Raw genomic sequence first — 13403 nt, forward strand, 5'->3', positions numbered from 1 at the left:
CATTATATGCTGGAAGCACTTGAAAGCTGTGTTCCAATCAACTAATCCGAATGCAAAAGTTGTCATGCACTCTATACACGGAACCACACCCAAGTATATACTTAACCTGGACGCTCCAAAGGCATGAAGATCTTAATTAGAACCCCCCCCCCATATCCTTAGCACTTCTGCTAAACACTAGGTATGTATCAAGCATTCGATATTCTGAAACAAATACATCTCCATGGGGAGTACTGTAAAGAGCTTTCGAGACAGACAATTCCTTAAGCTAGCTGGCATCCTCTTTACTTCCCATGGGTAGATCTCTAATGTAGGCAATGAGGAGAAAGTTACCCCTGGAGAGTGGACTGTACCAAGCTTTTCCACAATTGCCCACTATCACACCTGCTTCTTTCTCTCCCACCCTCTACCATGGCTTATCCCCCCCTTTCTGGTTGTCTGTTCATCTCTTAGGCCACGTGCTGATGAATGCTCTAACTCGACCTGGCAGTACTAACAGTATTTAAGTGTCCCATTCAAAGGCTTCAAACAGAGCACACATGGCTCTGTTAGACCAGACTGCCTCTTACGCATTGCATCTATTTATAATAAGCCGCTGTAAAGTCGTTTAGGCTCCAAGTACCACTAGGAAAATAATGGAAACTCTTAAGTCTAAAAGAAGCCTTAACATCCACAAAATTAACTCGTTAAAACATTCTTGTGCAACTGCTGCCTGGTAGAGACAGCAAGTCTAGCAGCAGTCCACACGCAGAAGAAAAACTGAGCAGCTGTAGCTCCCTCCCACTGGTGGACAGTGGGGAGTGGGGACCCAGGTAAGACGCAATCGCTACCCAGGGATGACGCAAGGACGCGCTTCTTTTCAGGGCTGCACCATCACACCCCAAAACACCCCAGCTCCAATGTTCACTCATGAAACGCTCAAACAGCTCCCAATGTTCATTATGAAAATGAACAAATGAACTTCTGCAACAACTTTTAAGTAAACAGATACTTAATGAAACCGTTCCAACAAAAAAATAAAATTTCACGTTCCAAAATGAAGGAGCAAATCATAAATTCTATTTTTCAGCTGCATATTAAGCACACATATAAATTAGCAAGTCTGCATTCCAGTAACAAACATGTGATACGAATATAAGTTGCAACAACTCAAAATTAAAGACCTGAGTCATAAACATGCTATTATGATTCAATTAATTAGAATGAGATTTCTGCTTTTAAGTATTTTAATGTAACTTATGCTGAGTTTAAAGAAAATACCATAAGCTTATCTCTGAGAGACCCACAGACAGCTACCAACCTCATTTACTGATCGTTCATGGCACAAAACTGGGTCTTCCAGGGCCTGGTGGCACCCACCTTTAACCCACCTTTGGGAGGCAAGACAGACAGATCTCTGTGACTTTAAGGCATTCCAGTAACAAACATGTGATACGAATATAAGTTGCATGGTCTACATAGAGAGTTCTAAAACAACCAGGGCCATATAGTAAGATCCCATCTTTTAAAAAGAAAAAAAAATGTATGTCTCCACAGTTATTCTTCTGAACTGTGGTTAGACTCACACAATCCCAACTTCAAAGTTGAATACTGAGCTATGAACGTGGAAATGCTAACCAGAGCAAAGGGCGTGTTATCACTGTCTCTCTCAGGCATCCACGGCCCTTACGAATTATCATCAATGAACATTCTATTCTATCAAGAGAAGAGGCTAAAAGGGCCAGAGGTGGGGTGGTGATGTCTGTCATGACAGACGTGAGGTGAAGTAAAGGACAAAGGGCTTCTTACTGTAACACCTCCTGGTTCTCCAACCCACCCTTTTGGCCTGGAACTCAAAACTGGTACAAGTGCTAGTTAAAAAAAAAAAATGTTACAGATATTACAGCTTGTACACATGCATACAGCCTGCTCCAGAGAGTAACTGATGAGTGTGCTGTGGAGCTCCACAAAGAGGACAAACAGTAAAGACGGCAGCTTGGGTGTGTGCAGGAGAAAGGGGAAAGGAATGGAGCTGATTCAAAATGCTGCCGTGACCATTGGCCGAGAGTCTAATGGGAAGCCAAGCGCCATGCTGAACCTGAAGAGAACGTGGTGCCATGTGACCGGAACGCCTATTCAAAGTACAGGAGGAAAGCTTCCGGTCACTGGCACTCATGTACCTTGGGCTGTGGAATTAACACCACACAAAACAGGAGTGTCAACTAGTTCCTTATCTTTGTCCCCAAAGGAGTATACTTGAAGAAACATGCAACAACATAAACATTCAAGGCAAAATGCTCACTTAGCATATTTTAAAACCTGTATTTATTAAGTTTACCATCAGATACCATTTTTTAAAGTAATTTTAAAATAGGACTATACTCAAAAGAAAACTATGAGTAACTACCAACAAAATTATCCAGAGAGCACAATTAAAGAAAAACAAAACTTCCTTACGAAATAAGTTACTGAAATCTTTGTTTAAAAGACTAAAGTGCGAGAGGGTATCTGAAAGATGTTCACTAGCCACCTACCCTCTTCACACAGAGCAAATCCCAGAAGAAGAAAAACCTAAGCGCACCTCTATAGTCAGTAATTCTCCTGTGATAACAGAGGACTTAGGCCCAGCACCTCCAGTATACTTTAACTCGAGGAAGCGGACATTCTAGTTCCAGCCTCAGGCCGCAGAAGTGTGATGGTTCATCTTCAGGTTTAGATGACCATGGAACACAGTCTTAGGCATGAGAGGGTTCCTAGAACCCAGTGGGGGACCTGAACTGAGAAGCCTCTTTCCTACTCACCTGCAACCCCTCAACTGTTTCTCATGTTATTCCGCAGCAGTCATGAGAAAGGCAAGCCAAAATCCACACTCCAGAATTTCCTATCTGGATCCCAACCCCACCCAACAGGTAGGTAACCTTGAATAAAGAGCTCAGTCTCTGTCCTCAGTTTCCTCACTTGTGAGGATAAAACGGTCCTCAATCCGTAAGCTCGGGCCTACGCTCAGAACCACTGAGGCAGCAGTGCTGATTCTCAAAGCACCGCCATGGACACCACTGCGGTCTGCCCGTGCTAGCGGCACCACACAGCAGAAATGTGATGTCTTATTTAACACTGGACAATGTGAACCTGTCCTGTCACTTCTTCATGAAGCGTGTTCAGAGAAAAACTACCACCTACAAGACAGGACCAAGCCTCAAGAGAGCGTAATCTAATTCAAAGTTAGATTTAGTCAAAAGCAAATTAAAAAGCATATGAAAGGTAACCTTATTACTATCAGTACTAAGATATAACATGACCTCATGGTGATTTTAATGGCAAATATTATTTCAACTGTATGTGCATACTTTCAAAGCACTCCTAACTAGGCAATACACTGTTAGTATGTACATACAAAATAGGAAAGAAAACGACAAAAAGGGTAATAATTGAATAACCTGAACAAGTTATAAGTGAATTAAGTCTTATCAACAATGAACAACTTGAATCTGTAAGTCACTCATCAAAGAATCCTCAGGCACATACATAGGGTCAAGAATTCCCCAAACTAAGCAGTCAGATGTTACTGCAAAAAACATTCTGAAAGCCTTGGGAAGAAAGCAAGTCATTGCTTCATCTACCTTAACCACATAATGGTCTGAGTTTCTCTGCTCTGTGGCTCCATGGATAAGCAAAGCTATGCCATGCACCATGACCTACCATGAATCCTTTATGAAACCAAGCGACAGTAAGTCTCTCCAGTCAACACAAAATGGTTCTAAGGCAGACAACCAGGTTGACCACAATAGGTTCACAGAGATGATTGGGGAATTCGTTCACTAGACTTTGCAGCTCGCCTCTGGTGATCATTCCATTACATCATTTTTTCTTTCTGGTGGTGGTTATGGTGGTGGTATTGTTAGTATTACTTATTCTTGCTTTCCTATTTTGGGTAACAGGCAGCTGATAATGACCACAACTAATACAGGTCACAGAAATTGTAAACAAATAGTCAATAAACTGGTTAGCAGGAAAAAAACCTCAACAGAGTGAGTAAGCCCAAGCCTGTGAACAGCTGAGGTTGAATCAAAAGATATACCTAGGTATTTAGAATTGCTTTTATGGAAAATACTATTCTGGTCAAAAGCAGGAACAAACTACTGATCATTCCAGTTAGGAAGTAAGATTTAAGAATTCTTAATGGCATAATCTTAAGTGAATACAAAATAAAGGCTTGTTTAGAGAACATACAGCCAACTCCCAAGCAGCCAAAAGTAAACCAAGTGTCAATCATATATCCATTAAGGGAGAAACTGATGTCATGATAACCTATAAAGAACTGAAATTCTATTCTCTGAAAGGATACATTTCACTTGTCTGCTCTTATGTCACAATTAATAACAGATTTTCTTCATTGAACAAACTTTTACCATTTCTTTAAACACTGAAATAGGTTTAGATACTTAGTAAATCCCAAATATTATTGTTTTAATCACATAATCACAAAACTAATAAACTGTAGCAAGCATTATAAACACAACAACAAGGTGCTTTCAATTAGTTTTAGCAAACAACCTAAATTTAAACCAGTATGCCAGAGGCCTCTCAAAATGTGAGCACTTTAGCCAGATGAGGTAGTACATACCTGTAATCCCAGGATTCCAGAGGCTGAAGCAGGAGGACCGAAAATTCAAGGCCACGTTGGGCTATGTAGCTAGTTCAAGGTTGGCCTAGGCTACATAGCAAGACCACGTCTCAAAAGAAGAAGAAAAAAAAATGACAAAGTTTAAAGAAGGGTCAGGGAGGTGACTGTGGGCATGTTTATGTTCAAGAACAACGTGCAAATGCCCAGAAGAGGTAGAATGGATGGCAGGTGTCAGTTTCTGAATGGTCATCAGTGTCATCAGGACTTCAGAAAGTAGGGGAGTGGGTGGAAGCCTGGGGACATGGCTTAGTGGCAGAGTCCTTGCCTGACATGCTTGAGGCTTTAGGCTCTCTGCCCAGCACTAAAAGAAGAGAGAATTTACTTTTCCCTTTTATCTGCTTCTTGTCTGCCAAGAACAGCAAGCCCTTGCCACATGCTCCCACCACCAAGCGCATAAGGCCAAACAACCAAGGACAGAACCTTCTGAAACCAGGAGCCGAAAGAAACCTTTCCTAGGGGAATGGGAGTCTGATAGGAGGCCAGGAACAAGCAGAGATGAAGGGATTGCCTTACACCAAATGGCTTTAAGGGGATCTGGGCAGGTGAGTTACATAAAAGACTCCCACGTTAAGACTGTCATTCAGGCGGCAACACAGTACCAGGGAAAGGCAGGCCGTGTGCAGAAGACCCAGGGAGAAAGCTACCGCACACCACACTTTTTTAAGTCAGGGCTGTTTTATCTTAGACTAGATTGTGCCAGCAGAGAAAGGATGGGAGATAAAGAGGAACACTACATTCAGGATGTAAAATTCTGTGAGGAAGAAGACACACAAAGAATATGACTCTTGGTGTCAGAGGACAATCCGAGGGCCTTGGCAGTCAGAAAGCTGTAGCTGGTACAGCAGCTCATGCCTGTGATGACAGCACTTGGGAGGCTGAGGCAGGACAACTGTCTCTCTCAAGCTTGAGGCCAAGAAGCCTGTGAGAATAAGAAACGCTAGGAAAGCCGCTGCCGACAGTCTGGCAGAGAACCATCTCGGAGACCAGCACAGAACGGCAAGAAAAGTAGGAAACAAAACAAGAACAAAAAACAAAAAGAAGGGCAGCACAGACAGCCAGAGTGCTTCAGGGGGAAGCTCAGCCAGCCAGCGGAAGACGTCTAAGACAGCTTTCTGGTCAAGCTGACTGGAAAGGAAGAAGTGTTGGCAAGAAAAGGCATTTCTGTACGTGAGATCATAAACCATTATTTTACAAGTGGGTAAAGAAGCTTTAGTTCTTTTTCCTTCTCCTGTACCTTCTTTTTAAAGAGACATTAAAAGATACGCTGAAGCCACGTGTGGTAGGCCTGACCAGGAATCCCAGCATTTGGAAGGCTGAGGCAGGAGACTGCCGCAGGCTATTCTCTGCTACACAAAACAGCAAGCACGTATTCTACTAAGCTGTCGAGTCTTGACAGTGACAATCGAACCCAGCACAGGACTCTGACGGAAGTTCCAAGATCAGGTCTTTTCAGTTTCATGTTTTAAATTTAAATTTCTAAACAAGAAATCACATCTACTCTTTAATTTAAATAATTTTTAAGGCTCTATCTCAAATAAAGGAAAGGTATAAAGACATAAGTCATGAAAAGACAATAGTAGCACAAATCTGGAAGCTAGAGAGCAGATGTTGAGTGACAAATGACTTGGCAAACAGTAGAGAAAGCCAAGAACAAACCCAATTTAAACTTCGCAAAGCCCCAAAGGCCCAGGAACTGGCAGCACCACACACAGCCGCTACGAGGACAGGGTTCTGAAGAAGACAGGCTTCACCAGTTCTCCACGCCTGCTCCTCACCCAAGACCAGCTAGCCCAAGCCTGCAGTCTGAGGAGGGAGTGAGGCACAGCAGAAGGCAAGAGGGAGAACAGAAACACAGCTGAAGGAAGACAAGCTCCAGGGAGCCCAAGACTTGCAAGACTTCTCGTTCCTCACTTCCCTCTCCCTCCCTGGAGCCCTTGCTGACAAGCCTTTTCATGTAGCCACAGAAGACCCTCCTGACAGAGAGCTAACTCAACTAAAGGGCAGTACAAAGACATCAAGAACTCCGGCCAACCAGCCCAGTCAGGTTACCATCCAGGGAGACCAATGGCTAAGAAGCTTGACTGAGAATCTGTAACCAGTATTTCCATCTCTCTACCGCACAGCTGCCAACTATGTAAAGGAACAGAACATGAAAGAGAAAGGATCAAGGCAAGAAGGGAAGCAGAACCTGGAGAAAACAGAGTGCAAAGAAAGAAAACTGCTCAAGCTACCCAAGAAAAACATACTATTAGAGCTTGAGGGTGGCAAGTTCAAGGCCAGCCTGGACTACATAGAGCAACCCTGTCTCATAAAACAACCAAATCTAATGTGCTCACAGAGCTAAGAGAAAGCACCACTATTGCTAAACTGGGGCAATACACAGCTAACAAGAAGGAAAAAACTAAAAAAAAAAAAAAAAAAAAAAAAAAAAAAAGCTCTTGGAAATTACAAGAAAAATTCAAAAGAAACAGAGCAAAGAGAAAGAAATGAAAATGAAGGAAGTTAGAAGATCAGTCAAGGAGGCCCATGATGCAGGTGAGTTTGAGGAGAGAAAATGTGTGGGGTGGAGCTCTTTGGCAGAGTGTTTGCCGAGGCTACATGAGGCCCTGGGTTCAGTCTCAGCATCACAAACTTTTCCAGGCAGAAAACAACACACATCAAAAGCTGAGTTAAAAAGCAGGTTCCACCGCCCACCATCCTCCCCCAAACCACACGCATACGTGCAATCCGTTGTAAAATTTAAAACAATGGAAGCAACTCTAAAGCTTCATAGATTTTAAAAATGAGAGAGAAAGAAGAAGAGCAAACACAAATCGCATACGGCTTGAGAAACCAACGTGGCTACAGAATTCTCAAAAGCAATATAGAAGCTACCAAGTGGGCCAGATTGCAAGAGAGCACGATTTTTACAACCTGGTAGCCTTTACCTAAACAAAGAATCAACTGAGTGCCAAGGTAAGCTGACACCATTAAAAATAGCAAGTAAATCAAGAACGAAAGTCAACACTGGCTGTGGAACAACCAAGACGGGACCACTGGGGAAAATTAAAAAGGGAATCATAGAGTGGCAGATGAGTGGAAGCCCAGGCGACGGTCAGAACCAGAAGAGAGGCCGGAGCGACACTAGGCTTCCTCGAAAATTCATCTTAGTAACTAATTAATACCCTGAGGCTGATGAGGAGGCGGGTGGGTGATACAGAACATTAGTGATAACGGAGAGGAACCTAAATACAGGGGCCGTGGTGGGAACGAAGCCCAACGTTCTAAGTGGCTCTCTAGCCCCCATGCACTGAAGTGCAAGCACAGAACCTCGAAATCACCAGAGAGCTGAGGAAGGACTCTATCAAGGTGGGGACCGGAACAGGTAAATGGAGAAAAGAGACCGAGCTGATAAAGGAATTGGGCGGGGGTGGGGGGTGGGGTGGAGAACGACCCACCCCTTTCAATATACTAAATAGCCAGGGACAGGGAGAGGAGCAAGGACACGGTACTGTGGGTGAACAGAAGAAGGCATACTCTTACAAGACTTATGAATATTCAAGAGTTATATGATCATAACTACTGGAAGAAAGGAATATCAGAACAAGGGCAACCAGAAGGGCAGATCCATTTCATCCAAGGAATTTAAAAACACAAGCAAAAATCAAGTGAGGACTGTTTTATTATTATAAACTCTTAGGAGCACAGTGAGTTGAGTTCTAAGAGTTTTCGAAGTTTATTTAATTTACGTAACAATTCTGTGAGAAACGCTATTGCCTTCATTGTTTTCAAATGAGGAAACTGAGGCAAAAGCAAATTAAAAAGCCCAAAGTCACATGAAAGGAGCTGAGGACAAAGAAAAGAGAAGCTGAGAGTTGTTCCTGTTGCCTGTCCAGTAGAAAGACTGGCTTGTCAAAGAGCAATCACCTACAAGAAATTAAAGGGATTCTAGAAAGAAAACCTGGGAAGGAAGAAGGCAACAAGTACAGACTTTGATTCTTTAAATTGTGCATGTAAAAAAATAAACACTTCAAGTCGGGTGTGAAGGCGCACACCTCTAGCCCCAGCACTCAGAAGGCAGAAGCACACTGAGGTCTCTGAGTTCAAGGCCAGCCAGGGCTACAGAGAGAGACCTGTCTCAAAACAAAAAACCTTTTAAAAGACATTTGCATTTAAAAGTATTTTGCATTATTTTAACCCATGCATCCTACCATTCTCAGTAGATAAGACAAGTATTGTTCCTTCTTTTGTAAGAAAACACTCATTTCCAGGCTGGAGATGACTCTCTCCGTATAGTGCTTGCTATGTATACATAGCACGTGAACCAGAGTTTGGACCCCAGAACCCACATAGAAGCCTGATGCAGAGGCTCAGAAGTGGAGACAGGTGCATCCCCGAAGCTCACTGGCTATCCAGTCCAGCCAATAGCGTGAGCTCCAATTCAGTGAGATCCTGTCTCAAAAAATAAGGTGGGCACAACTGAGGAAGACACCTGAAACTGACCTCTGACGTCCATATTCACACGCACACATGCAACACACAAAAATAAACATGAAAGCAGAAAACATATAATACTTGAGGACTACTGCAAAGTAGACACTCTTTAGAAGGTTAATGCCATGTCACCTTAAGGAGCAGGAAGCTAACCAAGTCATATTGCTATTTCCATTTGTTACAGAAATTTTAGCACCTGCATTTCTAACTGTGTGCTTAAGATGGCAGAATGAACTGTTTCATGATAGGAAAACAGAAAAAGATCTGCTCACAAGTCTGTTAAAAATATATTTAGTTCCTCCCCTTGTGGGAAAGACTGGTAAACATAATTATCACCAAATATACAGTACTTAAATAGAGGGACAGTAAGACGTGCTAAGGAAACACCCCCTGGGGAAGAAAAATCTTTCAGAGGGAACATCTGAGCTTTGCCTAAAAACAAGAGAATAGAAATTCACATAATACTTTGAAAACAAGCACAAAACATTATAATAACATAACTGTATGTCCCCATTCCTGTAAAGGTTAAGTTCACATTAAAGGCCAAAACATCGAGATCTTTATAATAAAAATGATCTATAAAAAAGGAAGTCATATAATCTTAATACCTCGGTCCTTATTTTTATGTTTATCTATATGTAATGTTTATCGTCTCTCAGCTTTACAGGTAAGAGGGCAAGAGAAAGCACTCTCCCCAGTACTAAGTAGGTATTTAGATCTAAAGAGTGACAGTACATCACAATATATGTAAGGGTGATCTCTCTTCTGCCACCAAAAATTTTATGCTAACATACTCCCTGGGTCGTAAAATTAAATGAGGGCACAACCCTCTCTTCCAGAGAGATGGATAGAGACAAAGCCTGGAAGATCAAGGGCACAGAGGCTGGCAGGAAAAAAAAACGGTTTTAATAAGTTTATTTTATTTTATAATTATTTTTTTTAATTTTTTTTAATTAAAAACGGTAATATTATCCCTTTTTCTCTCGTAGGGATCCCAATTATCTCCCAGAGGCAAATTTCAATGACTTTTCTAAACCAAACCACATTGAGATTAAAAATAAACAAATAAAAATAAAAACCCTGCAATAAAACACAATTAAAACAGACCTCACTGACTGGTCTTGCATGCGCCTCAGTAGCAGACTCAGACCTCAGTGAAACTGAAGGAGACCTGGGAAAAAGTGTGTCCAGTTCTGATGACTCAACAGTGACGTCAATTAACACAAGTTTGTGGGATAAAGTTCAAATGCCATCTGAAGATAACGTGTGATAATAATGGAGAGAAATATCATATTCATTCTGTGCTTTCCCAGAACATAGCTCTCCATCGCAGGCGCCTGGTCCACCTTTATCTCACTCTGCCTATAAGGAAAATGGCTCTGCAGCACCTCCACCTGGGAGGACTCTACTCACACGAGCCAGTGTGCAGGAGCACCCTGACTTAACTGTGTGAGGCCAGCCTTTCAAGGGCCTGCCACCCTCCCTACTGAGAGGAGGAAAACAAAGAAGTCCTCCCAGGAGCCCACAAACAGGAATTCACGGCTGGTAACAGTGTGCGGTTTTCATTTCTGGCCCCTGTCTTTCACTGTTCTTAAGTCAGCGTCTACACTGCCCATTACTTTAACAGAACCTCACTCCGTTCATACCCTTTTGATTTAGGAAACAAAAATTAGGGTAAATACTTCCTTAAATTGAAAGTACGGGTGAGGATCAGAATGATAAAGACAAAATTAAAGGCTGAACAATAATTGTAATTGGACTATTACAGAAAACTCCCTCTTAGAAATCCATCTAGTGAGGTAGTTTTGTACAAGGATTAAGAACTACTTTTAGTAACAAAATTTAAATGTATGACTATCAGAAAAACAAAAACCCTGAAAAAGTATTTTCGCATGTTTCAGTATCACAACCTTTTATCTTTTAAACTCAGGGGAAAAAAATCATGAAAATTTCACTGAAACAATTGGCCTTGTTTTCTTTTTATAAAATTCTTTTGCATTATTCTCAGTTTTTCCAAAATAGACCCACAAATACACATATAAACACTTCAATTGGAATAATGAAAATGTCAAAAATGTCCAAAAGATACTAAAATAGTTAAGTATTTTAATGCTTTCTCAAAATTCCAGTAAAAAAGAAGTCTTCTTACAACTCAAACTATACTTCTGATCGCTGTAAATACTGGCAAACTTGCAAAAAGAACATTCCTCTAAAAAACAAAACAAAAAACCCTTAATCTCAAAGCAATGTAGAAACAGCTTTTCTGGCAGCCTCATTCACTAGGTGTGATTAGCATATTATTGCCAATATAAATGGAAAAGAAAATTCTGGCTTAGTACTGACTTTTAGACTTTCTGTATTTTGGCGAGAGTAGAAACAGGTGGGACAGATTAGCCTGTTAAAATCAGCCCTTTAAGACTGATTTCACTCCTTAAAATGGCTACCACCCTCATCTCCTAGCAAATGAACAACTCTACAGCATTCCTCACTACTAAGCAGAAATCCAGGTATCGTGCCCTTGAAATACAGGCTGTTGGACTTGGATTCCTCTTCTGTTCAAATAAAGTAACCGTTACATTAAGTTTACAAGAGCTGGTTACTAACAGCATGAGGGCAACCTATATCACCCAGATTAGGTCATCTTTCCCACAGTGCCTTGGGAGGACAAGCAGGTAACAGGATCTTTAACGGCCTAAGATCAAACATCCCAGAACAGAAAAGGGCTGTAGGGCAGGAACAAACGTGGGAACTACAACACCCCGCAAAAAAAAAGATCAAAGATTTTAGGAGCTCAAGAGAAGTGTTTAACGCTTTCGTGGAATAACAAAATGTAGGCTGCTTTTCATAAATTATCTTTTCAAAAACATTTTATGAATAAAATCTACCTGACAGCCCCAAGCCTATCTGTAACATACACTTACAACACTGTAGCTATCGTGAACACTATTTTCATAATCTACCCTACTCCCCACCTACTCTGAAGCCGTTCCTTAACACTCTGACTCTAGAGAACTTACCATGCATATGCACTTTTCCCATGCAAATGCAAAAAGGTCTGATGCTTTCGACTAAGGGTACCCGCACACTGCCACTATAGCGATTGACTCTGAACTGCTCAGTCTGCAGCAGCCCGTGATCTTACCTCTCGTCTTCGCATCCACCAGGGGTGTTGTCCAGCGGTAGCACCTTCAACGGGAAGAGAGAAGCAGAGGCTGCTAGGCTGCTGCTACTCCCATCTGAAACTGCTGACACTCCCCCACTGTCACCACTCAGAGTCTGAGGTAAGCCGACTACGGAGGGCTCCGCTGGGCGCCTGGCATCTTCCATTTGGCTTCCGATTGCCTGAGCTAATGATTGTGTAGAGAACTGAGTAGAACTTAGTGGTATCTGCTGTGCCAGAGGCAAATTTATGTTAGTGGCTATCAAGGGGGATTGACTAACACTTTGGACCAAATTGCCATTTTGGGTAGCCGGGGGTTGTGCTATATTCTGTGGTGGAACTAAGTTTGTCGGGGCGGAAGGGCATTCCAGAAGGAGCAGCTGAACTAACCTGGCTTGGAACAGAAATACTACTAGCGGAGGGCAAAGGGCTACCTGCGGGCATTCTTGCTGGGCAACAGTTCCCGGGGCCACTGCTTCTACTCCATCGTGACTGGGGAGGCACAGTTAAACAAGGTTACTCTGGGGGGCGATAACACAATTGTGGAGGAAGGCCTGAAGCACTAGTGTGGACTCCCTGATGAATTGATGCCGGTCGGAAGCAGGTTTTTTGCTCGGACTACTTGTTGAGATGGAGGAGCAACTTGCTGGATTAACTGAAGGTGTAACAGTGGGTGGATGGCTTGCTGTGCTGCAGGTGGGCATGTTGCTGGTGACCAAGATTTGCAATTTGACTGCTCCAGCTGGGACAGCAGACACTGCGTTTGAGCCTGGCCAATGGGCTGCCCAGATGCCCCTGCAGGTTGTGCTTGTACTGCTTGTGGGCTGCACTGGCAGCTGATCCCCGGTGGCTGGGCCACAGGGAATTCACGGATGGTCCTGCTCCCGATCCTGCAGAACTGGCCCTGTCCCAGAGGACATCGCTGCTTGAAGAATTGGCTGCTGCTGTACATATTCTGACGAAGGGTTTTGAGTCACCGACTGGCCATGGCCTGGGCTAGCTGTGTAGAAACCATTGGTTGCTGTTGCCCATACGGTAACTGTTGGGGGTGGCGGCCCTGGAAGAGGAGTTTGCACTGGAGGAGCTGCCTGAGGGTACGGCAGTTGG

The 13403-nt window shown here is 42.8% G+C and overlaps 1 protein-coding gene across 1 annotated transcript in view; it reads right to left on the minus strand.

Annotated features, from left to right (window-relative positions):
- The window catches only part of Tsc22d1 (TSC22 domain family member 1), a 103870-nt gene that overhangs the window by 88658 nt on the left and 1809 nt on the right, over positions 1 to 13403 (minus strand). The window contains 9 exon segments of the mRNA XM_042054107.1: positions 12279 to 12658; positions 12660 to 12881; positions 12883 to 12948; positions 12950 to 13059; positions 13062 to 13161; positions 13164 to 13202; positions 13205 to 13293; positions 13296 to 13339; positions 13341 to 13402. Of these exon segments, the coding sequence (XP_041910041.1) occupies positions 12279 to 12658; positions 12660 to 12881; positions 12883 to 12948; positions 12950 to 13059; positions 13062 to 13161; positions 13164 to 13202; positions 13205 to 13293; positions 13296 to 13339; positions 13341 to 13402 (1112 nt within the window).

Source organism: Arvicola amphibius, chromosome 13 (assembly GCF_903992535.2).
Source record: "Arvicola amphibius chromosome 13, mArvAmp1.2, whole genome shotgun sequence".
NCBI classification, from domain to species: Eukaryota; Metazoa; Chordata; class Mammalia; order Rodentia; family Cricetidae; genus Arvicola; species Arvicola amphibius.